Source organism: Giraffa tippelskirchi, chromosome 5 (genome assembly GCF_054371585.1).
Source record: "Giraffa tippelskirchi isolate mGirTip1 chromosome 5, T2T-mGirTip1v1.2.pri, whole genome shotgun sequence".
NCBI classification, from domain to species: domain Eukaryota; kingdom Metazoa; phylum Chordata; class Mammalia; order Artiodactyla; family Giraffidae; genus Giraffa; species Giraffa tippelskirchi.
The window spans coordinates 179,586,242-179,614,147 of record NC_137279.1 but is presented as its reverse complement, the minus strand read 5'-3'; the positions used below and the strand labels follow the sequence as shown (position 1 = coordinate 179,614,147).

Below are 27,906 nucleotides of genomic sequence, written 5' to 3'. Positions count from 1 at the left end.
CATATTATTCATTCATATTTATCCATATCATTCATTTCCATTGAGTTAATAAAGCACAATTTATCCATTTTCCTGTTGATAGAAATTTAGGGGTTTCTAAATTTGGGGGTTACAGAGATACTGCAGTAAGCTTTGTATATGCAACTTCTTGTGTAAGTATGCAAGTATTTCTCTGAGATATTTGATAGACGCAGACTTGTTGGGTCATGGAGCAGACGTACCTTTATGTTTCAGGAAATTGTTCTTCGAAATAGTTGCACCAGTTGGTACTCCCATCTTGAGAGTTTTGAGAGTTTCCAGAACTCAGCATCTTTGTCATCACTTGGCATTGTCAAACTTTCACATTTTTATAAATTCAGTGGTTGAATATGGTGTCTTGTTTTTTTTCATTTTCATGATTACTAATAAGAGGGAGCATGTTTTTCATGTTTGTTAGCCATCCTTCCAGGATTTCTTTTCTGTAAATTACCTGTTTATATCCTTTGCAAATCTATTATTTTTTTCTTATTGATTTATAGAAAAAATATATATTATTTTATATCTTTAAAATTTTGTTTTTCATATTTAGGTTTAAATCTGCATATATCTTATATATAGTGTGAGATGAGGCTCTATTTTAACTTTTTACATATCAACCCAAGAACCGTTTATTGAATAGTTGATGCTACTTGGTCACCTGCCAAGTTTCTTTATATACCTGAGTCTATTTCTGGGCTTTACCTGTTCTGTTCCATTTTTCTACTCTATCCCTGCTCTAATGTCAGACTGTCTTAATTACTGTATTTCATAGTGAGATTTAATATCTTGTTCTTCAAAATTGTCCTGGCTATTGTTAGCTCCTTGCTTTTCCATATGAATTACATAATGAGTGCATCAATTACACACACACAAATTCTCTGGTGGTATTTTGATTGGAATATATTGAATCTATAGATCAATTTAGGGGAGAATTAATGTTATGATATTGAGTCTTGTTGTCTAGGAACATGGTATATTGTTCCACTTATTGATATTTTCTAATTTTTTAAAATAAATTTTCAGCATTTTCCCCCATAAAAGTCTTGTACACATTACACATCTTTTGTCAGATTCATCCTGAAGGACATACATTTTATTGCTATTCTGTTTTTTCATTTTTTAGCCACACTGCATGTCTTGTGGGATTTTAGCGCCCTGACGAGGCATTGAACCCTCACCCTCAGCTGTGAAAGCTTGGAGTCCTAATCACTGGACTGCCAGGGAATTCCCTCAAACCTATTTTCTGAACTAGCTGGAGTGGGAAGAGGGAAATCTTTTTATCTTTCTGAGAATGTTTTCCAAAAGTAGTTATCAGTTAAAAAGACACTGTTAAGACATAGCCCTGAAATATCATTTTTTAGTATTAATAGAAAGAAGAAGATTAAAATGTTCAAATTTTTACTCTGTATATAAAATCACACTTTTACCTTGTTCATTGTGTCTTAATTTCCCATTACGTCTCCAGGCTGCATAACCATATTTAAATACACTCAGAACTTCATGGGACTTCCATGATGCTCCAGTGGTTAAGACTGCATGCTCCCAATGCAGGGGGCACAGGTTGGATCTCTGGTCAGGGAACTAAGAACCCACATGCCTCATGCAAAAAATACATATACTCAAAATTTCATGTACTTCATATGTATTGTTATCTAAATCTGTATTCCATACCCAGTATAATAATTGATTTTTCAAAGCATAATGAATATGAGTTATTTGCATTTTTTCCATTTCTTTCAGACTTGAAAAGTAAAACAGAAACCAGTGCATCAAATGTAAAATGCATTTTACAAGAACAGTTATATCATGGCATGATGATGGAAAGGTTCATGAAGGATGATGTCATTTATTCCACATTGAAGAAAGTCTCAAAATATGATGATGAGTTAGAAAGGCGCCGGGATCGCCGTGGAAGAAATCTGAGACAAACCATTATGACCCATAAGAAGAGAAGCCAAGAAACTTACAAATTTGGCAAAAATATTGTGACTTCAAATGTTGTTATAGAACAGAGGCTCCATAAATGTGATACACCTAGAAAGAGAAACAAATGCAAATCAGATTTGATTAATCATCCAACAAGTTACATAAGAGTAAAAACCTATGAATGTAATATATGTGAAAAGGCCTTCAAACTACCTATTCGCCTTACTGAACACATGAGAGTTCATACTGGTGAGAAACCTTTCAGATGTAAGGAATGTGGAAGGGCCTTCAGTCAAAGTGCATCCCTTACCACACACCAGAGAATCCATACTGGTGAGAAGCCCTTTGAATGTGAAGAATGTGGCAAAGCCTTCAGACATCGCTCATCTCTTAATGAGCATCATAGAACCCACACTGGGGAGAAACCCTACATATGTGATAAATGTCAGAAAGCTTTCCGCCATAACAATAGCTTGATCCTGCATTTGAGAATTCATTCTGGAGAGAAACCCTTTACATGCAATGAATGTGGAAAAACTTTTAGACAGATTAGACACCTTAGTGAACATGTAAGAATTCATACTGGAGAGAAGCCCTATGCATGCACTGCATGTTGTAAAACCTTTAGTCATAGAGCTCATCTAACACATCACCAGAGAATCCATACTGGGGAGAGACCCTACAAATGTAAAGAATGTGGGAAAGCCTTTAGGCAGAGCATACACCTTAGCAACCATAAAATTGTTCATACAGGAGTGAAAGCATATGAATGCAACCGCTGTGGAAAAGCGTACAGGCATGATTCATCCTTTAAGAAACATCAGAGGTATCACACAGGAGAAAAACCTTACGAATGTAATCAATGTGGAAAAGCCTTCAGCTATAATTCATCACTTATTCGACACCATGAAGTACACAGGAGAAATGTCTTCCAAAATAATATCTGAAAACAGATTATGCAACATGAGAACAAAAGCTAAGTCTAAATCAGTAACTCCGTGCTTTGAATTTCAGGACTCTAAATTTGAGGAATTGACATAATGATGCCAACTTCTAGTTTTGTTCATTGTGTAAATAAATGCTACATTGATAACTACTATTTACTAATACCTCCACACAGTTACTTAATCGAGAATAAAAGATGGCCCTTCAAATTAAATTCAACAATATAGAAAATTTTGTACATTATTATTTTTATGATTTCATGGTAGATTAATAAATTATTTTTCCTGGGCATTCACAGATACAGACCAGCATTTGGAAACTACTGTTTAAAACATCACCACCCCCCTACTTTTTTAATTAAAATTTTATTTTTTTAATGGGAAACCCTTCACATTATGTATAAATATCAAAAAGTATGGTCAGTTGTGTAAGTGAAAAGCCTTCTTTCTCCATCCTCCACACAAAATTCTACCTACAGGCAACCATTTTTTATAACTCTTACTTTGTACACCCTTCTAGAGAGCTTTCTGTTTAAATCCAAGAGAATACAAGCATACATTTTTTTACTTTTAAGCATAAATGGCAGCTCCCTAGACAAATGCTACAAATATTACTTTTATTACTTTACTGTGTATCATGGATGTTATTCCATATCAGTAAACAAAGTGCCTACTTGTTCTTTTTTAACACCTGTATAGTATTCCATGGTTTGAATGTACTTTATTTAGCCATTTCATTGTAGATGACCTTTTGGATTTCCGATCTTTTATTTATATAATGTTGCAATGAATATTCTTACACATTTTTTTTTTGTTTCTCACACATGTAAGTACATGCAGAGGGTAAATTCCTAGAATGGGAATTTCTGTGCTAAAGGGTATGTACATTTGTATGATGGATACTGCCAAACTGACCTTCAGAGAGGTTGGACCAATTTATTTTCCTACTAGCAAGATAAAGAACTGTGGGAGCCATATCTGGTACTAACACATCTCCAGCAGCTCTATAATCCATTAAATAAGTATCAGTTTATCTCAATAACATAGCCTAGAAGTACAGTCTAAGTTCATCCCCCAAAAGAGCAGTACTTGCCATCCCTGGAGTCAGAGCATTAGTTGCATCTTTTCAAATAGCAGCCAAGCCCACCAGCCTCTGTTGGAGAAGAAAACATCTCCCCAACTGCTCCAGTCCCTAACTTCTGAGGCTGGAACTGTCTGATGAAGTATAGTCACTAAGAGACTGATCCACCTGCCTTAGCAAGTATAATCCTGGCTACAACACCTTTGTTTGGAATGGAGGAAAATGGACATTCAGTCAGGATACTTAAGATGGCAGGCTATACTACAAAGGATCAACTGACCATACATAGCATTTTATGGTTATGTTAGTGAGTTACAGTTCACTTGTGGAAGGAGACAGAAATGAGGTAGGACATGACTTTCTAATTAATAAACATTAATGAGAGCATTAATTAATTTGTTGACATTGCCTGTTACATTGCGAAAGCTGAGTGCCAATGAAAGGACCACAGTGATTTTGTAGATGTTCATTTTTCATTTTGGTAGTTTTTATTATTTAAAGTTTTAGTGATTCTGTAGAGTGTTGATGGATTTCCCATCTCCATCACCACAGCCACTAATCATTTATAAACCAAAGCCTGGCACTCATTAAATCTACCTTATAGCTTCACATTCCATTTACTTTTCTCTTTCCCATATGGGCTCTAATAGTTGAGACTCTTTTAAGTTGCAAGTAAGTGAAATCAACTGAGGCTAGTTAAGTCTTAAAGGGGGATGTTAGTAGAAGGATATTGGGGTATCATGGAATTCAGGGCAGTGATACAGTATAACAGTGGCCTGAGACAGAGATCTAAGTGCTTTGGAAAAGCCAGGCAGTTTTCTCTCCATCTCTGATCTTTGCTTATTGTGTCTTCATTCTTCAACTGCCGCCCCCACCCCCAACACCTCATTGCAAATCACAGGTATCATCAACTTTAGATTTTACATATATTCCCTTTTCATTACCCAGAGAAAAACTGTCTTCTCTTTCTTGCTTTTTATCTCAAAATCCTGAGGAAGTTCTTTTATTGACCCAGCCAGGTCAGCTGCCTACCCTAAACAAGTCCATTGTAAGCAGAGATCTCAGCTTCTGTGGGAACCACGTGGAGGGTGTGGTGGTGAATGGGAAAGGGGGACTGGAGGGGCAGGAGAGCAGAAGAAAGAGTTACTGTTCATAGAGTTCCAGATCCTACTCACTCTTCAATGCTGGCTCATCGGATCAGAACTTAAGAGCTGGAAAGGGTCTAGGAATTCACCTAATTGAAACTTCTCCCTTTATAGATGAAGAAGTGAAGAAACCCATTCTTTAATTACATCTTTTCACCTGAGTCATATTTTTTTTTTATCATTTTTTCCTCTAAATTTGTTAACTTGGTTCTCCAAACACTTGCCCTTAATGGCTGACCATAGCTGCACTTCACCATTCTAAGAATTTTACTTCTTAGATCTGTTATTGCCCCAAGGAGATCTTTCATAAATTATGCTGTGTCCCCAGAGCTGTGTCCTTAGGCACATTCTCTTCTCGAGCCTTGTAGGCTACAGTCCATGGGGTCGCTAAGAGTCGGACACGACTGAGTGACTTCACTTTCACTTTTCCCTTTCATGCACCGGAGAAGGAAATGGCAACCCACTCCAGTATGCTTGCCTGGAGAATCCCAGGGACGGCAGATCCTGGTGGGCTGCTGTCTATGGAGTCGCACGGAGTCGGACACGACTGACGTGACTTAGCAGCAGCAGCAGCAGCTTCTCAAGTTAGACATTTTGTCTGATCTTGTTACCATCCCAACACCTCTTATAGCTACATCTATATTTTAGAAATCTCTCCTGAACTCCAGGTCATTATCTTCAACATCCCACCATATATCTCCCCTTGGGTATCTCATAGTAAATCTTAAAGTCAGCATGTCCAAAACTCAACACAGCTTTGGGGATAAAATCTGTATTCCTTAATCCAGGAAGCGGTATCGCCACTCATTCAATTCTCCAGTTTAAACTCCCTCTCATTCATTACCCCATCCCCCGCCCCCCAATCAGTAACCAGGTCCTATACATTCTATTTAGGACCTCTTCAGTTTATACCCTCTTCTATTTCCATTGTCAGTGCTTTAATCAGGCTCTTAGCACTTCCTAATTGCTTAGATTCCCAACTATTTTTTCTATATCTAATCTGGACTTAAATCTATCTTCCCCGCTGCTGCTAGAGTAGTCATTCTAAAATATATAACTAATCAAATAATTGCTGGAAATCCTTCAGTGGTTTCTCATAAAAGGTAAAGGTCAGTTTCCTTAATAGAATACTTGGTATAAAGCATTGCCTAGTTTTCTAGCAATGGCTCCCAAATTTCTCCCCGAGCATACGTCTCTCCAGACATAAAACATCTTATGGTCCTCTATATTCCATGCTCTTGTGCACATCTTCAGAGAATACTCTGGAGCTTTATACCAAGGTTACAGGTGTGGAGCTTATACCTCCTTTACTAGAAAAACATCCTACTTTCCTTAAGTAATCATGAACTGTCCTTTATATTATCACTCTGTAGATTGGTGAAAATAACCAGTGATAATTTCTAAAAACATTTCCTTTCTTATAGGGAACATCTCAGGATGGCACCAAACATATTCATTAATAGTTCAAAATATCTTTAGTTTCTCTGTAAAAGGAAGCCAATGTTTAGTAATTAATGTTTCAGTATCTTATTTTATTTGGGAGTGACCTAGCTATTCAATAAATTTCCAACACTTAATTTAGCACAACTCTAGAAATTCAACTTACCAAAATCTGGAAAGACTAAAACAAAATTATTTTTAATAGAGTTTACCTAAAAACTCTTATCTCACATTTTCTTTCCTTAAAAGTTTCTTCACATTCAATTATTTCCCTTATGGACAAATTTGCAACAGATATAATAAGCTCTTCTTTAGTTTATATTAAACTTATGTACAATAAAAGTGTTATGCTTCTGTCCTCTCTCTTTTCTGCATCATCAATTTTCTCTTGCTCAGTGGCATGTAAAATATCTGTCATCTTAAAAATCCTTAGTCCACCTCTGCCTCCAGCAAGCACCTCATTTTCTTTTAGAGTAAAATTCTTCCTCTCCTTGTCTATACTTCCCAGACTCAATGACTCTCTTCTTGTTCTCTTTAGAGACTATTCAAATTAGGCTTTTCCCCCAGCCCCTTCACTGAATTGAAAGGTCACCAACAACCTCCATATTGCTAAATACAGTGGTTATTCCTCCATCCTCAATTTCCTTCTTCTTCACCACCATTTAACAAAGGCCATGAGTCCACCTCATTACAACACATTCTTCACTTGGCTTCCAGGACACTACTCATTTTCCTTCCTCATCTCTGAAAGTGCCTTCTCAGTCTCCTTTGTATTTTCTCCCCACCAACCTGTCATCTAAACATTGGAAACCTGTATATCTCAGTCTTCAAACCTCCTTTGTTTTCTATTTATATTCACTCCCTTATGATCTCATTTAATTTCCTGGCTTTTGATACCACTAATGTCCTGAAGACTCCCAAATTTATATCTCCAGCCTTATACTTTATTTTATTTATTGTGGAGGAAGTAAATTTTTCCCATTTTGATTTAACATTTTCCCCAAGGTTTATTAAAATATAATTGACAAAATAACTTCTATAAATTTAAGCTGTACAACATAATGTTTTGAAACATGCATTTAGTTAAATGACTACCACAATAAAATTAGCTAACACATCCACCAAAAAAAAAAAAGTGTTATGCTTAATGTTGATGATTCTTAAGATATGTCTATATTAATTAGATCAACAAACATTAAATATCAGGTATTAATTTAATATTGACTATTCCCCATTCACATGAACCTGGAATTCCTTTAGCTTAATTTCTCTTGTATTTAGAATTCTTTGATTTATAGGTGCTTACTTTCTTTAGGCCAATTAAATTAGAGCTCATTTACAAGTTAACCTCAGCAATATTATCCAAAGACTAAGACACACACTGAGACATACATAAATCCAGAGAGACAGAGATCTGATCTCATAGTTTTTCGCTTTGAGATTTAAAATGTCTCTTTGTTCCTTTTTTCCCTTGACTTGAAGTTCTACCAATTTACCAAAGGCTGAAGTCTCAGACAATGTGGGCTGTGTATATCAAGGACATGATAAGAGTTTTCAGGCTTTTCCTAGCCATATTTCTGTTTAACAAACTAGCTTTTTCTAATTGTACATGCTAGGAAAACTGGTTTTATAATTTCAGAAAGATTTCACTTTAACCAGTTTTCTCTGGATTCTAAAGAATATCATGGCATTACTGTTTTTTTCCCTTCTGTGGTCATGGTCTAATAGCTAAAATTTAAATTAAAGTGCTCAAATCAGCTCTGTTAACAGGGGCAGACTGACTGATAAAATGTTGTCCTAGCAAGGATTGTCCCTCTGGGGAGGTGGGGTCTTAGTTTGATTGGAAGAATCTGGAGGAGTAAGGGAACTTGCAGGAGTAGGGAAAGCTTGGTTTCCCCCAACACTCCCCCACCCCCAGGGATAGGAGAAGTTAGAAGGGGATTCTTTAGAATGTTAGGAGAGTTTTTTGATCCCTCAGGCTAGGAGAAAGTCCTGGACCAAAGGGAACTTCAGAATCCCTTCCTTGTCTGCAACAATGAAGATCAAATGTGGACAGGAAAGGTTGAGTTGGGTCATCTAGGAGATCTGACAGGGAGAAAGAGAGGGACGGGGGTGGGGGGTGGGCATGGGGGTAAGGCGGCAACAGAAAGATATATGTGGCATGTGTACCTCAGAACAACGTTCTGATTAAAGGTCATAAAGATTTGAACATAAGGAACATCTGAGTGAGTCCTTTTCCCCTCCTTTCGGCAAAAAGAGATCAAGTTGGAGGATGGAGGTATAATTTAGTGTGCCATTAAGAGATCAGTTTTCTTGGTCCTCCAACTTGTATTGGGATCAGGCTAGATTTTCAAATTTTTCCAGTTCCTGAGAATGTAGCCAAGAGGTGAGTCTGAGGGAGGCTCCTGGAGGCTACCAGTACCCATTCTTAGCCTATATGCTGTAGAATGGGGATACTCAGAGTCACTAGTTGACACAAAGGCATCCCTTTTGTCCCGGTGAGGCCTCTATTCAACTAGTGGCACAAAATGGCTGACCATCCCAACAGTTGAATCCAACAGTGAGAGGTGACCCGTAAGTGTAAACCATGAGGCTAAGGCACCAACCATGTGACTCAGACAGGGAAAGACAGGAAAGAGAGAGATTCCCAGGACCAACGGATAACTCCCCAATTGACGATTTCCTGAAACATGGAAGACACTCTTGGGATAGTTCAGAGGCAACACCTAGGCTCCTGTAAATCAATCTGGACTGAAAGAGAAGTGAAAATAACAGGGAAGACAGGCTGAGGAATCTGTCTTTTAGTCCTACCGGGAAGGTGGTGGCCAGGGAAGTGGGCTCAGTGTTTTGCTTGAACCAATCAATATGTCTCATGGTGCGCAGAAGTTGTCTTGCTGAGGGTGGATGCCTTGTAGCCTGGTCCATTCCATGACCACCTTATCCTGTCACAGGAGTCTTCAAGCAGCAGTTGCAGTAATGTCTTTTAAGTGCCTGACCCATGCCAGCACATTATCAATTGGCCTAATCCTCAGCCTAAGGAAGAAAGAGGAAAGGAGAGCCCCTTACCCACTTGGGTGACAGCTACTGGGGTGCAGTGGGTTATGGGGCCTTTGGAACATGCCAGAGGGTAACCCTAGCCAGAGTTTTTCAATTGCTTCCATAGCCATTTGCCTGTTTGCAGAGGGTTTGAGGAGAAAGGAACAAGCAAGTGGTGGGGGAAAATCCCCAAGAGTCCCTGTATGAGAGATGCTTTCATACTTTCAGATAAAGATTTTCATGAGTCCAATTCTTGAATCTTCTCATACCTAGAGAAACACTTAATACCACAGACCAGTGTCTGGTCCTGCTTCTCCTGGCTAGCACCTCTTCTAAGCTGCTTGGCCCCCTTTCTACTTCTATTAATCTTCAGGCCATATATCTTCAAACTTCTTGCTAAGTTTGTTTCTTCTAAAATACAACAAATAAATCTCCAGATGATAGCAGAGCAAGAATATCACCTGGCCAACACTCAGACAATGCTTGAACAAGCTGCCTTGTCATTCTGGGGACTCTCATCTCTCTCTGTAAATGCACCCTGTCAGAGAGCAAGCACCAGGACCCAGGACACCACGATGCCTCTGTTAAGCCTGAAGAATCTAGGAATGGTCATCATTCCTTTTCCAGTGACCTGTGTCCCCATGACCTGAGATGGGGTAGGTAGTCAGTTCATCGTGAGCAGGCGAAAGATTTGGCCCATAAATAAAAAGAGATGGGACTATGGACCCCTTTACCAAGGTCACAGGTGTGGAGCCTTATATCAAGGTCACAGGACAAAAATTTCCAGAATTAACCAAGCCCCATAACAGTTGTTGCCATGAGCCTCCTGATCTACACTGGCCAGTTCCCTGACCCCATATTAGGTAAAATACCCACCCTATTACCCACCCTATAGCATCCTAACCAATCACCTAAGGCCACCCTTCCAGGAGGAGTTTTCTCTGTCTTGAGGCTATAAAAATTGGCTACTAGCCTGCAAAAGGAGTCAGCTTTCCTGTGAGCTGGCCCACTGTTCTAACAGCATCTCCTGTTCTAATAAACTCTTTTCTCCTCTCATTCTGCCTCATGTCTGGAAATTCTCTTTCAACCTGCACACAGACCATGGCAAATACTACCCCAAATTTATGAAATTTTGGATGAACACTTGAGTTCTTGACTGAATTTATTAATAAAGATCTAGATCTTATCCTATTGGGCTTTTGACTAGAGGGGATTTTAATTTTATAAAATTACTCTGGAATCACTGTGGAAGACCATGGCTCAACATGACACCATAGCCAGTGCTATACCACTCCAGTTTGCTTCACACTGTTGTTGGCTACATTTCCTTCTTTTCTTACCTTTGGTACCATGGGTTTGCAGCTTTGCTTTGTGTTTTGGTCATGCCACACTGCATGTGGGACCTAGTTCCCTGACCAGGGATTGAAACCACGCCCCCTGCATTGGAAGCATAAGTCTTAACCACTAGACCACCAGGGAAGTCCTGGGTTTGTACCTAAAAAAAAAGCATCTAATCCTTGCCTCAGGCTCTGTTTGTTTTGTTTTTGGTGACTCTGGTTAAGAAGAGTTTGAGTAATCAGGGCCAATTGGACAATTTCTGGACTTATTTTTGAGATATTAGGGAATGGACTGTTTTTTCCACTGGACAAAAACCTGGAGGTGGCCCTGGAAGCTACTGACAGTGGAAGAGGAGGAAGATTGCATATAAATGAAATGCAGAGGAAACAGATCCAAGAAATGGAGAGCGAAAACTCAGCTCTGATCACACTGTTTGACACCTGGATCAAGACTCACTTGAAGCTAGAGCTCCTGGGTTTTCAAACTGATAAATGAATAAACCCTATTTGAGTCCAGGGTTCAAATGTCCTACATCTGAGGCTGCCTGTTTTAGCAGAAGCGTGGCCCAGTCTTACATTCTTAACCCAGGTCCCCTAACTTCCTAGCTTTCAGTTCAGTTCGGTCGCTCAGTTGTGTCTGACTCTTTGTGACACCATGGACTGCAGCATGCCAGGCCTCCTTGTCCATCACCAATTCCCGGAACTTACTCAAACTCACATCCATTGAGTCGGTGATGCCATCCAGCCATCTCATTCTCTGTCGTCCCCTTCTCCTCCCACCTTCGATCTTTCCCAGCATCAGGTTCTTTTCAAATGAGTCAGTTCTTTGCATGAGGGAGCCAAAGTATTGGAGTTTCAGCTTCGGCATCAATCCTTCCAATGAGTATTCAGGACTGATTTCCTTTAAGATGGATCTCCTTGCAGTCCACGGGACTCTCAAGAGTCTTCTCCAACACCACAGTTCAAAAGCATCAATTTTTTGGTGCTCAGCTTTCTTTATAGTCCAACTCTCACATCCATACATGACCACTGGAAAAATCATAGCTTTGACTCCATGGACATTTGCTGGCAAAGTAATGTCTCTGCATTTTAGTATGCTGTCTAGGTTGGTCATAACTTTCCTTCCAAAGAATAAGCATCTTTCAATTTCATGGCTGCAGTCACCATCTGCAGTGATTTTGAAGCCCCCCAAAATAAAGTCAGCCACTGTTTCCACTGTTTCCCCATCTATTTCCCATGAAGTGATGGGACCAGATGCCATGATCTTAGTTTTCTGAATGTTGAGCTTTAAGCCAACTTTTTCACTCTCCTCTTTCACTTTCATCAAGAGGCTCTTTAGTTCTTGTTCACTTTCTGCCATAAGGGTGGTGTCATCTGCATATCTGTGGTTATTGATATTTCTCCCGGCAATCTTGATTCCAGCTTGTGCTTCATCCAGCCCAGCATTTCTCATGATGTACTCTGCATATAAGTTAAATAAGCAGGGTGACAATATACAGCCTTGATGTACTCCTTTTCCTATTTGGAACCAGTCTGTTGTTCTATGTTCAGTTCTAACTGTTGCTTCTTGACCTGCATACAGGTTTCTCAAGAGGCATGTCAGGTGGTCTGGTATTCCTATCTTTTTCAGAATTTTCCATTTCTGCTTTATTTACTATGCCAAAGCCTTTGACTGTGTGGATCACAATAAACTGTGGAAAATTCCTAGTTTTAGGGCTACCTTTTCTGGCTTTCTCCAACTAAGCAATGCTCTTTTCAATTACCAGAAACTGGTGTTTTGCTGAAGAGAGGCTGATCCTAGCACAGTGAAGAAGAGATTCTCAAATACAGAATATTATCAGTGGGTTTCTCTTTAGCATATAACAATTATATCAATAATTGTTCTAGTACTTGTGACAAACACAAACTTGAGTAAGATAAATTCCCTGCCCTTATATTCTGATGCTCATGAAGAGCACTGTCCAAGAGCGATGTAATGTGAGTCAAAATAAAAATGCAAATCATATAAGGAATTTAAAATTTTCTAGCAACCACACTAATATAATGAAAGGCAGTAAATAAAATGAATTTTTAAATATACGTAATTTGATATAATATATCCAAATATTATATTTCAACATGTAATTGAAATTAAAGTTATTATTTATTTATTTATTTTTTTACTAAATCTACAAATACAGTGTTTTATAGTTACAGCACATCTCATTTTGGTCTAGCTACATTGCAAATGCTTAAGAGCCCCATGTGCCTAGAGGCTAACGTATCGGACAGTGGAGTTCTAGAGAACACTCATATAGATAAACACTTATATGAAAGAATGTAATCAGTGTGGTTTAGAGATACAAATTCTATGCTCTGAAAGAGTAAGGAAGGTAAGACAGAAAGAGGAAACAGATGATTTGTGTCTAATAGTATTTCCCAGATTACAGACATCCCTGGAGGTAGAGGATCTAAATCAATGATTTTTGTATACAGATGGACCTTAAATCGAGGCTTCCCAAGCAGCAAATGGTAAAGAATCTGCCTGAAAGGGCAGGAGACCCAAGAGACACGGGTTCAGTCCCTAGGTCAGGAAAATCCCCTGGAGTAGGAAATGGCAACCCACTCCAGTATTCTTACCTGGAAAATTCCTTGGACAGAGGAGCCCTGCAGGTTGCAATCCATGGGGTCACAGAGTCAGATACCACTGAGCACACATACACAGAGAGACCTTAAAAACCTAGGCTTCTTATGATAGCCTTTTGGGGGAAGGGTAATATTTTCTGAAATTTTGGGTTTTTCGTCAATGAAAGCTTTGGAGAACATCATCCAGCTAACTTGGACTTATCTTTCCCCCATGGTGTGATCATTGCTCAATCCCTTTTGCTTGACTCCACCCAGCAGGACTGCCTCCTCAAACTCTACTGGAAGATAATAGGTCCATATGTGAAAGAGTGGAGGAGAGGCTTTCACAGCCTTGGGAATTATATCTTGGTGAAGGAAAGTTACAGTTGGGAGGAGGCAGAAACCTCCAGCCTCAGTAAGCAATGCCCACTCATATTTCACTTGATTAAGAAGATTTTCCTCAACTTTCCCATTTCCAAGAACAAGGATGTTTTCCTACACAGCCACAAAATCACACTCAGGATGTTGGTGATTGGTTGAGTTATCTAGTTATCTAATATATGTCACATTTAACTTCTTCAACAGACCCAAAATGTCCTTTGTAGTTTTATTATTTAACTTTTTTTTAAATTTTTAAATACCACTTCAGTATTCTTGCCTGAGAAACCCAATGGACAGAGGAACTCGGTGGGCTACAGTACTGCTGCTGCTAAGTCGCTTCAGTCGTGTCCGACTCTGTGCGACCCCATAGATGGCAGCTCACCAAGCTCCGCCGTCCCTGGGATTCTCCAGGCAAGAACACTGGAGTGGGTTGCCATTTCCTTCTCCAGTGCATGAAAGGGAAAAGTGAAAGTGAAGCCGTTCAGTCGTGTCCGACTCTTAGCGACCTCATGGACTACAGCCTACCAGGCTCCTCCATCCATGGGATTTTCCAGGCAAGAGTACTGGAGTGAGTTGCCATTGCCTTCTCCCAGTACATGGGGTCACAAATAGTTGGACACAACTGAGTAAGCGTTCATGCATTTTTTAAAAGAAATATTTCCCTGTTCTGAAGTCCAAAATGTATTTAGGTCTTAAATCCTCCTGGAATTGATATTTGTGATGAAATGAGGTAAGTGTCTCATTTTATTTTTTTTCCATAAGGATACCCTATTGTCACAGGCCCTTCATTGAAAAGATCATCTTTTTTTCCTCCATTGCTATGTGATGCCACCTTTGTCACAACTCAAGTTTGCAAATATGTTATAAAAACTGTTTTTTAAAACAGTGATTGTCATATAAGTCAGACTAGTGGTGGGGGGGAGGGATCCATTGGGAGTTTGGGGTTGACATGTATATACTGCTATATTTAAAATAGATAACCAACCAGGACCTACTGTATAGCACAGGGAACACTGCTCAATATTCTGTAATAACCTAATGGGAAAAGAATTTGAAAAAGACTTGCTGTTGTTTAGTTGCTAAGTTGTGTCCAATTCTTTTGTGACCCGGTGGATTGTAGCCTGCCAGTCTCCTTTGGCCATGGAATTTTCCAGGCAAAAATACTGAAATGGGTTGCCATTTCCTTCTCCAGGGAATCTTCCCAACTCAGGGATCGAACTGGGATCTCTTGCATTGGCAGGTGCATTGTTTTACCACTGAGCCATCTGGGAAGCCCTCCCCCCACCCCCACCCCCGCCTCCCAAAATATAAAAGTATACACTTTTTGTATGAGTCACTTTGATGCGCACCTGAAACTAGTACAACATTGTTAATCAAAAGTGCTCCAATATAAAACCAAAATTAAAAAGAAAAAAAAGACTACCGGTCTTCGGAAGGAGGCAGGGAGTGTATTTGTGTATTTGTGAAGCGCCTGACACTATTCTATTTTTGCTCTACATGATAACATGCCTGTTCAATGATTATTATACTTACCTTGCTAGTTCAAAAGGGTTAGCTAAAAAGTAAGCAGATAGAAAAAAGAAATACATTGATGAGACTCAGCACTAACGGGCAGCGCCAGGTGCGCCGCGGAAAGGGAGGTGCCCAGACCTTTCTCCTACAACTGGCTTTGCGGTAGCCGGGAGCCTCCAGGGTGGGAGATTCTAGGTCAAGTGACTGTTTCGTCCGGAATCAACTCACAGGGACAGCCAGCGGCCACAAGGACGACCTCCCCGGAGGCACACCCGCACCAGGACCCCCTCCGACCCGCAGCTAGTGGCTTGCCAGTCAGAGTCGCAAGCGAGTTAAGACTCAGCGGCGCCGCTGAGGCCTCTGGGAGGGGGCGGTCCTTGGGCAGCTACTGGGCATTGTGGGCGTGGTCTCCGGGCGGCTTTCTTGAGAAGCCCGAAAGGACAAGGACTAGTCAGGTCCTCTTCCTGGCTAGTACTTGCGCCTAAGGGAAAGAGTCCGGGAGCGGTTGCGAAGCTCGAGAAGAGTAGGTGAAGTCCTGGGTTTGGAGGCGTATCCAAGGTTAGGAGGGGTAGAAGAAGGCAGGCGAATGTGGGTGGCGGGCTGAGGGGCTGCGTTTTGGAACCTTGGGATCTGTATCCGCGGTTACGATGTCCCCCTATCGCCTTCTCCGGGTGGGAACGGCTCCGGAGCAGCGGTTTATCTCGTCTGCTCCTGTGGGTTGAGGACCTTCTCACCTTGGAAGACCCTGCTGTCGGCTGGGACCCCTTCCCGAGGCCAGCGATCCCCTTCTCGCCGCTCCTCCAGCACCTTGTAGGGAGTGCTCAGTAAACTTTTGGGCATGCTCGAGATTCCCAAGGAAGGGCAGTGGTTTGGGTATGGTGGGAAGGTCCCCGCGGAAAGCAGAAGTTTCTGGGACCCGCAAGTCCGGGCTTGTACCGACCATGTCGGAATATTGGTGGTGAAGCCAGTGGCAGTTCCGGAGGCATCAGGAATCCACCAGGGAGGAAATGCCTCTGGATTTGAGATCTCTTTCTGAGCTTCTGAGCCCAGGTTGAGGCTGGAAGAGGGAACTGACCTCGGAGTTGCTGGGAGACCTTCGCTATTGTTGACACTTTACTTGCTGGAAGCAGGGATTGGATCGAGTGTCTGCATCCAGGGTGTGGGCAAAACGAAGAAGTTAAGGAGAATTTGCCCGTAAAGAGAGACAAGCGTTACCTAGGATCTGGGTCGGCAACAGTCTGTGCAGTGAGGATCAGAGAGGAGGAAACACCACAGTGTGAGGGGCTGGTCAGGTGAGAAAAGACCAAAAGTCGCTCTTTTACCACAGCAAGTCCAGCAGTTGCTAATCTGGATTCTCCAATTTCAGACCTGGTCTTTCAGAGCTCCTTTCTTCTCCCCCAGACTTGTCAGTTTAGCATTCTGCCTTTGCCTGTGAGGAAGAAGATCAGCCAAGTCCCAGGTGAGTAGGTTTTTTCCTCTCCTAAAATTACTTTAATTCGACGAAGGGAATAGGTACACAATTTCATGTCTTCCTTGGGAAGGAGGAGACCCACATTCGTTGAGTGGCAGTGTGTAGTGTGTCATCACACTATCATTTGGGTAGCTGAGTACTGTTGGAAAGTGTTAGTCACTCAGTTATATCCAACTCTGTGACCCCATGGACTGTAGCCCGCCAGGCTCCTCTGTCCATGGAATTCTCCAGGCAAGAATACTGGAGTGGGTAGCCACTCCCTTCTCCAAGAAATCTTCCCAACCCAGGGATCGAACCCAGGTCTCCTGCATTGCAGGTAGGTTCTTTACGGGCTAAACCACCAGAGAACCTGGTGTTGAAAGAAATACCGTTGGAAGAAGTACTCTAATTTTAAAGATGTGTCAGTAGCCTCAGTAAAATGAAAAACTTGCCCAAGAGTACTCGGAAGGCAAGTAGCATACTACTAAATACTATTGACCTAGTCAGATTCAGAATCCAGAGCTGTAGGACCCCCCCCCCCAGCTTCTTGACACTATGCTGGTGTTTCCCAAACATCTTATTCACTTACCACCTATTTATGCCAGACTTCCCTGGTGGCTCAGATGGTAAAGCGTCTGCCTACAATGCAGGAGACCTGAGTTCAATCCCTGGGTCGGGAAGATCTCCTGGAGAAGGAAATGGCGATCCACTCCAGTATTCTTGCCTGGAAAATCCCATGGATGGAGGAGCCTGGTAGGTTATAGTCCATGGGTCGCAAAGTGTCAGACACGACTGAGTGACTTTACTTCTCTTCACTTGTGTACTACCTGTATTATTGTTATTCTCATATTTTTAATTTTTATTTAAAAAAACAAACTTGCACTGAGAAACACTGCATATGAAATTATCCATTTGATAGATGCTCTAAAGGCTTTATATTTATTCTAAGATGTATCTGAAGGTGTTGATTTATGTACCATGTAAAATCATCTCCTGTCAAAAAGATACAGACTGCAATTTGGGACACAGTGTACCGTCATGCCTTTTAACTTTTGTTTTTTGATGAAGGGTAAAGATTCTCTCCCACTTTCAGGGACTTCATTGTCCAAATAATATTACTAATTTTGAAACTATCATTATCTAAGACCCACTTATAGTTTAAGACACTTGTGCAAATGTGCAGCTCCTGTGTTTTATTACTGTTGAAGTATCCTATAAAGCAATAACTGAATAGGATATACCCAGAAGTCTGAGCATTGTATTGCCTTTGTTTATTGCAAATAACTTTTCTTCCAGTTATCTGTGTTTTCTTTCCTTGGGGGAATTTAGACTATTTAAAAATTGGTTAAGTACAATGACAACTAATATTTATACCATTTTCAAGGTACCAGTTGTTGAACTTTTACCACGGGAGTTGGTGAATGCATTCTTTTATTGTCCATTAGAGTAGCAAGGAGGAAGTTTGGCTTATAACCTCAATCAGCTTAAATTCTGTGTCAAGTTTATTTTCCTGGGCACCCAAAGTCAAATACTAGTGGACTGATCATACTTTTTTTTTTTTCTATGAAGGGTTTGTTTTGCCGGAAGTCTTACTTTCATTTCAGGTTCTAAGGGTTTGCTAACAAAAGAAATAACTCGTTACACACAATTTCAGGTTTTTTTAATAGAAAATTATTTGACTTAATTTCAATATACTATCATTAAAAGAAAAGACATAGAAACAATAGAGAAAAGTAACAGCACATTCATCACCAAATTGGGCTGGTCAATATCCAGATTTAAACAGTGCTGGCAAGTCCCTCACGGAGAAGGCAATGGCAACCCACTCCAGTACTCTTGCCTGGAAAATCCCAGGACGGTGGAGCCTGGTAGGCTGCCATCTATAGGGTCGCACAGAGTCAGACACGACTGAAGCGACTTAGCAGCAGCAGCAGGGAAGTCCTTCGATAATAGCAATCTGAAGTCCCAATTAGGAAAAGGTCCCAGGCAGTGCATCCACTCCACTGGTGAGACTTCACATTGTAGTTTCAGGAGTTCCCGCGTATTTGTGCGGCTCTGGTTTTACTTTAATTTTTTTACAATGCTGTTTGTTTTATCTTGTGAGTCATAGGATTTCATTATACCCTGAGCTGTTGACCAAACCTCCAGGGCCTCAAGAATTCTAAGACCTACTCCCTTTCTTATCTAAAGTGCTGCCTGACTTACTATCCTTGTGGGCAGGCACTGAATCTGGGCAGTGTCCAGGCGGGTCACAAGCCAGGTCAGGGGCCTGCACTCCTGCTTCTGAAGCCTGAACAAGCTTTCAGGCTTTCTTCAGGCTTTCTCCATTTTAATTTCCCTAACTGTCAGCCTCAGGGTTGTTTAGACTGAAAGAGCATGTTGTTGTTCAGTCGCTAAGTCGTGTCAGACTCTTTGTGACCCCATGGACTGTAGCACACCAGGCTTCCCTGTCCATGTCCAACTCTCAAAGCTTGCTCAAACTCATATCCATCAAGTCGGTGATGCCATCCAACCATCTCATCCTCTGTCGTCCCCTTATACTCCTGTCTTCAATCTTTCCCATCATCAGGGTCTTTTCCAATGAGTCAGTTCTTCACATCAGGTGGCCAAAGTATTGGAGTTTCAGCTTCAGCCTCAGTCCTTCTAATGAATATTCAGGACTAATTTCCTTTAGGATTGACTGCTTTGATCTCCTTGCAGTCCAAGGGACTCTCAAGAGTTTTCTCCAATACCACAGTTCAAAAGCATCAATTCTTCGGCGCTCAGCTTTATTTGTGGTCCAACTTTCACATCCATACATGACTACTGGAAAAACCATAGCTTTGATTATATGGACCTTTGTAGGCAAAGTAATGTCTCTGCTTTTTAATGTGCTGTCTAGGTTGGTCATAGCTTTTCTTCCAAGGAACAAGCGTATTTTAATTGCATGGCTGCAGTCACCATCTGTAGTGATTTTGGAGCCCTAAAAAATAAAGTCTGTCAGTGTTTCCATTGTTGCCCCATCTATTTGCTATGAAATGATGGGACTGGATGCCATGATCTTAGTTTTTTCAATGTTAAGTTTTAAGCCAACTTTTTCCCTCTCATCTTTCACTTTCATCAAGAGGCTCTTTAGTTCTTCTTCATTTTCTGCCACTATGCTGGTATAATCTGCATATCTGAGGTTGTTGCTATTTCCCTGCAATCTTGATTACAGCTTGTGCTTCATCCAACCCAGCATTTCGCATTATGTAATCTGCATATAGGTTAAATAAGCCGAGTGACAATATACAGCCTTGACAAACTCCTTTCCCAATTTGGAACTAGTCTCTTGTTCCATGTCCAGTTCTAACTGTTGCTTCTTGACCTGCATACAGATTTCTCAGGTAAGGTGGTCTGGTATTCTCATCTCTTGAAGAATTTTCCACAGTTTATTGTGATCCACACAGTCAAACGCTTTGGCATAGTCAATGAAGCAGAAATAGATGTTTTTCTGGAACTCTCTTGCTTTTCTGATGATCCAACGGATGTTGGCAATTTGATCTCTGGTTCCTCTACCCTTTCTAAATCCAGCTTGAACGTCTGGAAGTTATCAGTTCATGTACTATTGAAGCCTAGCTGAGAGAATTTTGAGCATTACTTTGCTAGCATGTGAGATGAGTGCAATTGTGCGGTAGTTTGAACATTCTTTGGCATTGCCTTTCTTTGGGATTGGAATGAAAACTGACTTTTCCAGTCCTGTGGCCACTGCTGAGTTTTCCAAATTTGCTGGCATATTGAGTGCAGCACTTTCACAGGATCATCTTTTAAGATTTGAAATAGCTCAACTGGAATTCCATCACTTCCACTAGCTTTGTTCATAGTGACGCTTCCTAAGGCCACTTGACTTTGCATTCCAGGATGTCTGACTCTAGGTGAGTAATCACACCATTGTGGTTATCTGGGTCATGAAGGTCTTTTTTGTATAGTTCTTCTGTGTATTCTTGCCATCTCTTCTTAATATCTTCTGCTTCTGTTTAGGTCCATACCATTTCTGTCCTTTATTGTGCCCATCTTTGCATGAAATGTTTCCTTGGTATTTCTAATTTTCTTGAGAGATTTCTAGTCTTTCCCATTCTATTGTTTTCCTCTATTTCTTTGCATTGATCACTGAGAAAGGCTTTCTTATCTCTCCTTGCTAATCTTTGGAACTCTGCATTCAAATGGATATATCTTTCCTTTTTTCCTTTGCCTTTTGCTTCTCTTCTTCTCTCAGCTATTTGTAAGGCCTCCTCAGACAACCATTTTGCCTTTTTGCATTTCTTTTTCTTGGTGATGGTCTTGATCACCGCCTTGTGTACAATGTCACGAACCTCCATCAATAGTTCTTTAGGCATTCTATCAGATCGAATCCCTTGAATCTATTTGTCACTTCCGCTTATAATCATAGGGGATTTGATTTAGGTCATACCTAATAGTTTACTGGTTTTCCCTACTTTGTTCAATTTAAGTCTGAATTTGGCAATAAGGAGTTCATGATCTGAGCCACAGTGAGCTCCTGGTCTTGTTTTTGCTGACTATATAGAGCTTCTCCATCTTTGGCTGCAAAGAATATAATCAATCTGATTTCAGTGCTGACCATCTGGTGATGTCCACGTGTAGAGTCTTCTCTTGTGTTGTTGGAAGAGAGTGTTTGCTATGACCGGTGCGTTCTCTTGGTAAAACTCTATTAGCCTTTGCCCTGCTTCATTCTGTACTCCAAGGCCAAATTTGCCTGTTACTCCAGGTGTTTCTTGACTTCCTACTTTTGCATTCCAGTCCCCTATAATGAAAAGGACATCATTTTGGGGTGTTAGTTCTGGAAGGGCTTCTAGTTCTTCATAGAACCATTCAACTTCAGCTTCTTCTGTGTTCCTGGTTGGGGCATAGACTTGGATTACCGTAATATTGAATGGTTTGCCTTGGAAACAAACACAGATCATTCTGTTGTTTTTGAGATGGCATCCAAGTACTGCATTTCAGACTCTTTTGTTGACTATGAGGGCTCCTCCATTTCTTCTAAGGGATTCTTGTCCACAGTAGTAGATATAATGGTCAGCTGAATTAAATTTGCCCATTCCAGTCCATTTTAGTTCACTGATTCCTAAAATGTTGATGTTCACTCTTGCCATCTCCTGTTTGACCACTTCCAATTTACCTTGATTCATGGACCTGTCATTCCAGGTTCCTATAAAATATTGTTCTTTACAGCATCAGACTTTACTTCCATCACCAGTCACATCCACAACTGGGTGTTGTTTTTGCTTTGGCTCTGTCTCTTCATTCTTTCTGGGGTTATTTCTCCACTCTTCTCCAGTAACGTTGGGCACCTACCGACCTGGGGAGTTCATCTGTCAGTGTCATATCTTTGTGCCTTTTCATACTGTCCATGGGATTCTAAAGGTGAGAATACTGATGTGGTTTGCCTTCCCTTCTCCAGTGGATCATGTTTTGTCAGAACTCTCCACTGTGACCCGTCCATCTTGGGTGGCCCTACATGGCATGGCTCATAGTTTCTGCAACCCTTAAAGTGACTTTTTCGGCTACCAACTGGAAAATTGACTTGGTCAGCTAAAATAAATCTTTGACATTGTAACATGGACAATTGTCCTTGCAAATTGCATAATTCTTTCTCCAATTTTGACTTCTCTTCAGCCAGTTTTAATTTGGCTTCATGTACCTTACATTAGGCAGAGAGGTAGATCCAGCCTCTCTGACCCAGTGCAGTACATGCTTGTCCTTTCTCAGTTGGCATGAGCTGCAAACATTCAATAAATTCTAAAGTTTTGGCCTGCTTTAATTTGGGGTCTCAGTTCTCATGCAATCTGGTGGATACGCCCCATTCAGTAGCTAATGAGCAGTAAGGCAAATCTTCCCATCCAGGAATTAAAAACTTCATTAATCTTAATCTCTTGTGGCATTTTGCTTCATGAATCCTGCTTATGGTGCCAGTTTATATTTTGCTTAAAGTTTTACTTTCATTTCAGGTTTGAAGGATTCATTAACAAAAGAAACCACGTGTTACTCACAATTCAATTTTTTATAGGAGATTATCTGACTTAATTTCAGTATACAGCCATTAAAAGAAAAGAAACAATAGAGAAAAGTAACAGGACATACATCACCAAATTGGGCTGGCCAACATCCAGATATAAACAGCGCTGGGAAGTCCCTCCTCATACAGCAGCCTGGAGTCCCAGCTGGGAAAAGGTCCCAGGTAGTGCATCCACTGCACGGGTGAGACTTCAAACTGCAGTTTTGGGGGTTCCCACTTAAAATTCCAGGCCGCAAACTGATACATTATCAATTTTCGAGAAATAATGCAGTTCTGGTTTTACTTTAATCTTTTCACAATACTGTTTATCTTGTGAGTCACAGAATTTCCTTATACCCTAAGCAGTTGGCCAGACCTCCAGGGGCTCAAGAATTCCAAAACCCACTCCTTTTCTTATCTAAAGTGCTGTCTGACTTACTATGCTTGTGAGCAGGCCTGGAATCTGGGCAATGTCAAGATGTTTTTAGGGCACTTGAGGAAATTTGAATATGGACTAGAGTATTAGGGAATCATTCAGTTTATTAGATGTGATAATATTGTAGTTAATGTAGAAGACTTCTTTGGAAATGTATGCTGAAGCATTTATATTTGAAGCATTATGCTGTCTATAATTTACATTAAAATAGTTAAACTGAAAACAAAAAGCACCTGAAAGAAGCAAATACAGCAAGACGTCAACAGTTGCTAACTAGATTATGTTCATTGTTCTATTCTTTCTATCTCCTGTGTTTGTGAAATTGCTTGTTGTAAAGAGAGAGAGTGCTTGTCCTGAAGTAAAGTAGTGAGATATTAAATGTGAAGCACTGGCTCAGTGTCTAGCACATTTTGGCTGTGCAGTGCAGCATGTGGGATTTTAGTTCTCCAGCCAGGAATCGAACCTGTGTCCCCTACAGTAGAAGCATGGAGTTCAATCCACTGGACCGCCAGGGAATTCCCAATATCCACTATTATTTATAGCAAAATCCAGTAATATTTGTTGGCTTCCCAGGTGGTGCTAGTGGTGAAGAATCCACCTGCTAATGCAGGAGGTATAACAGATGTGGGTTCAGTTCCTGGGTCAGGCAGATCCCCTGGAGGAGAGTGTGGCAACCCACTCCAGTATTCTTGCCTGAAGAATCCCATGGACAGAGGAGCCTGGTGGGCTACAGTCCATAGGGTCGCAAAAGTCGGACATGACTGAAGTGATTTAGCAAGCATGCTCATACAGTAATATTTTAAGAGTGTTCACTGATAGATGTTTTCCATCATAAGCTAATTTCTTGTGGGGCGAGACAATAAAACTTAGCAAGAAACATCAATTTCTATAATGTTAGGAGGAATTTATAAAGGCAGTAAAGATAAAGTATTAATATATCTCAAATAGAAAAAATAACTGATTTCTGCATATTGCTGTGAATATCCTCTTACTACTGTATGCTACTACTTTGTATATGGGTAGATCTATTTCTATTTATCTGTAGTTAGTTTTTTAATTTTGCCACACCATGCTCCTGAAACAGTCATTGTAGAGCCAATTTTTCTCATGGAACAGTTTGGTATTGAGATTTGTTTTCCTAGCCAAGGACTTTGTATTCTGAGGAATTGTAGAAGGAGTCCATGATAAACTGGCAGACATTGCTACAACATTTACAATGTTCTGTATTTACTTAAAATAATGAAATAATATCCCAAGACAGTAGAGATTTTATATACATATATATATATACATATAATTTTATTTATTTATTTATATTTGGCTGTGCTGGTTCTTTTTTGCTGTGCAGGCTTTTCTCTAGTTGCAGCCAGCAGGGGCTACCTTCTAGTTATGGTGCATGGACTTCCCATTGCAGTGACTTCTCTTGTTGTGGAACACGGGCTCTAGGGTATGCAGGCTTCAGTAGTTACAGCTCATGGGCTCTAGAGAACAGGCTCAATAGTTGTGACACACAGGCTCAGTTGCTCCCAAGCATGTGGGATCTTCCTGGACCAGGGATCGAACCCATGTCTCTTGCATTGGCAGGCAGATTCTTTACTACTGAGCCACCAGGGAAGCCCCAGGAGAGCTTTGAAGGAAAAAGGACAAACCTTAAATCTCCTTTTAAATGAAGAAATTGAGGATGAGGAAAGGGATTTGCTTAAAGTCACACAATATGTTAGTGCCAGATTTAGGAATAAAACTATTTTGCACTTAAATATTTGCCAAGTATTCATATATGGATGAAACAGTGAGCCTTATTGTAAACTGCATGTGCGCTACAACTCTATAGCATTACTAATTGTTCATAAATTAATAAGCATCTTTAAAGACTATATATAAATAATTAGTTGTGAATCTTTTTTACCTCGTTGGAATTCAAAAATGCTTTTGAGAAATTTTTCATTTGGATAATGCATTTCTTTAACATGATGTGTACAACCTTTGCCCAATCCAGAGCTGTGCCATGGCAGAGACTGGGGAAGAGGAGACGGTGTCAGCAGAGGCTTCTGGGTTCTCAGACTTGAGTGACTCAGAATTTTTGGACCTGGAGGATACACAAGAGTCAAGTGCTTCACCTAGCAAGCCTGGTCCTTCTTATGAATTACCTGGGAAGGATGACAAGCTCATAAGGTTACCAAAATGGAAAAGAAGATTGGATGTCTCATCACCTATGGAGCGATTTCATCTTAAATATTTGTATGTCACTGACCTGTCTACTCAGAACTGGTGTGAACAGCAAATGGTATATGGAAAAGAGCTTCCTGGCTTGTTGACACCCGAGAAATCAACTATTTTGGATACTGGTGCCAGCATCCACCTAGCTAGAGAACTAGAAGTTCATGATCTTGTGAGTATCCCCATCACCAGTAAAGAAGATGCTTGGGCAGTTAAGTTTCTGAACATATTATCAATGATTCCTACCCTGCAGTCAGAAGGGTGCATCAGAGAGTTTCCTGTGTTTGGAGAAGTGGAGGGTGTGCTTCTTGTTGGTGTGATTGATGAGCTGCACTATACAGCCAGTGGGGAACTGGAACTGGCTGAACTCAAGACACGTAGGCACCCTGTGCTCCCTTCAGACGCTCAGAAAAAAAAAGACAGTTTTCAAGTCAGCCTGTACAAATATATCTTTGATGCCATGGTACAGGGGAAAGTGACTGCTGCTAGCTTAATCCACCACACAAAATTGCATCCAGAAAAACCACTGGGACCTTCAGTGCTGAGGCATGCCCAGCAGGGAGGCTACTCTGTGAAGTCCTTGGGTGACCTCATAGAACTGGTCTTCTTGTCTCTAACACTGTCTGACCTCCCACTTATTGATAGCCTGAAAATTGAGTATGTCCACCAAGAGACTGCCACTGTGCTGGGTACAGAGATAGTGACCTTTGAAGAGAAAGAGGTGAGAAGCAAAGTACAGCATTATATGACCTACTGGATGGGCCATCGAGAGCCTCAGGGGGTTGACGTGGAGGAGGCCTGGAAATGCCGGATGTGCAACTATGCAGATATATGTGAGTGGAAGAAGAGCGGTGGGTTGACCAGTGCCACGCTAGAGCCAAAGGTCAAAAAGGCCAAATGAACAGAGGATGTGCCTTCAAGAACTTTGATGTTTCCTGCATCTAACTCTACTCAGCAGAGTTAAAGAGGACCAGTCTCTTCAACCAAGCTGGAATTTCTTGGAGAGTGTTCTTATTTTGGTTCTTTTCTTATTTCCTCAGCCTCTAACCTCACAAATCCAAGTCCCTGGCTCATGGCTGAGTGGGAGAGATCTGGGATTATACTATCCCTAGAGCTTTGCCACAGGTTGCCAAAAAGACAAATGCTCATCATGGCTGGAGCACAATCATTGCTTTCCTAAGAAGATTCTTCCATTTCTTTTAAGTCTCTTCCCTACGTTTTTCTCAATCAAGGTTTCTACAAGGTGCTATAGCATGTGCCAGAATTTCCTTTTTAAGACTGAATAATATTCTATTGTGTCAATAGCCTTTAAAAGTAAATGAGAGCAAAGTAGTGTTCCAGAGGAGGAGCTGACATGGTAAAAGCTAACATGTTGCAGAATGGTTTATCTCAGATGGCTCTGAAACTGAAAATATTAGAGTGGTGTCACAGTCCACCAGGTTGTCAGATCCTCACATGTGGAAGCAAAAAATGCAGATGGTTCTGCTGACTTGGGAACAAAGGGAGGGTCTAAGTCCTGGAGGTCTGGGTGCAGTGAAAAATGAGCTGTATTGAATTCCAGGTCAGTATCCTAGGAATACTGAGTAAGCCTCATAAGCAGAATCTGTGAATGTGGACCACGAGTAAGCTAAGAATTGTTATCCCAGCCTCAGTATCTCTAATTCCACTGAACTTCACTTCTGCTGTTCTTTAATAATGTCTCCAGTAAACACAACATTTATTGAATATCTTTATTGGGAGTCTCTTTTTCCAGTCTGTGGCTTGCCTTTTCTGTCATGGTGTCTTTTGATGAACAAAATATTACTGAAGACCAGTTTGAATGTCTCATTAGTGCTTTTGGTATCTCATTTAAGATATACAATATTTTTCAACTTCAACACACCTTGTTTATTTTACTTATCAATGTATTTTAGAGTTGTTTCATATTAGTATTTATAGTTCACCTCCTTCCTTTTAGCTGCTGCAAAGGGTTCCATTGTAAAGATATACTGTTTATCTAACTGGGCCTCTATTTATATATACTTAAGCTATTTCCTATCTTTTCCTACTACAAACACTCTAATAATGTATAAAGTAGAAAGTAAATATTGGTCTTACATGCATACTTGTTAATCCTGAATCCCAAAATAACCATCAATAGGAAGTTGGATAAGGTTCTTCAAGAAACTTTTTGGATGTATCAACATATAATTAAATATAAATCAAATACATGTGTTGGGTGTATGTGATTAGACATAAAAAATCTTCTGTAGCATGCTTTTTTTTCAGGTGAACATAGAATATTTATCAAAATAAGCTATTTCTGGGCCATAAAACAAATCTGAATAAATTTATGTGGATGAAAGTCA

General features: G+C 40.6%; 2 protein-coding genes and 1 long non-coding RNA gene across 12 annotated transcripts in view; 2 read left to right on the top strand and 1 right to left on the bottom strand.

The window, feature by feature from the left end:
- ZFP69 (ZFP69 zinc finger protein) overlaps nucleotides 1–3,120 on the top strand; it is a 26,837-nt gene extending 23,717 nt beyond the window's left edge. For all 9 annotated transcript variants that reach the window (XM_081493945.1, XM_081493943.1, XM_081493940.1 and 6 more), the window contains one exon: nucleotides 1,759–3,120. In XM_081493945.1, coding sequence (XP_081350071.1) covers nucleotides 1,759–2,891 — 1,133 coding nt within the window. In that variant the 3' untranslated portion in view covers nucleotides 2,892–3,120. The remainder of the gene's footprint in view (nucleotides 1–1,758) is intronic.
- Nucleotides 1,754–16,021, bottom strand: LOC145507433 (uncharacterized). The gene is made up of 2 exons (XR_014054864.1): nucleotides 15,446–16,021; nucleotides 1,754–2,052 (listed from the first exon to the last, which is right to left on the bottom strand). It is a non-coding gene; the product is annotated as an uncharacterized LOC145507433 (long non-coding RNA).
- On the top strand, nucleotides 15,850–27,906 carry EXO5 (exonuclease 5). Of its 2 annotated transcripts, none has more exons than XR_014054860.1 (3): nucleotides 15,850–15,982; nucleotides 16,555–16,716; nucleotides 16,826–16,883. XR_014054860.1 is itself a non-coding variant. In XM_081493960.1 (3 exons), exon 3 carries the CDS (start codon nucleotides 25,347–25,349, stop codon nucleotides 26,457–26,459), a length of 1,113 nt encoding a protein of 370 aa, XP_081350086.1. In that variant the 5' UTR covers nucleotides 15,893–15,982; nucleotides 16,826–16,883; nucleotides 25,338–25,346; the 3' UTR covers nucleotides 26,460–27,906. The 2 variants fall into 2 exon arrangements, 1 of the variants encoding a protein (XP_081350086.1); XM_081493960.1 differs by lacking the exon at nucleotides 16,555–16,716 and adding an exon at nucleotides 25,338–27,906 and having other exon boundaries at nucleotides 15,893–15,982.

Excerpts from the sequence above, each read along its gene's own strand:
- EXO5 (XM_081493960.1), top strand. The coding sequence starts at position 25,347 with ATGGCAGAGACTGGGGAAGAGGAGACGGTGTCAGCAGAGGCTTCTGGG.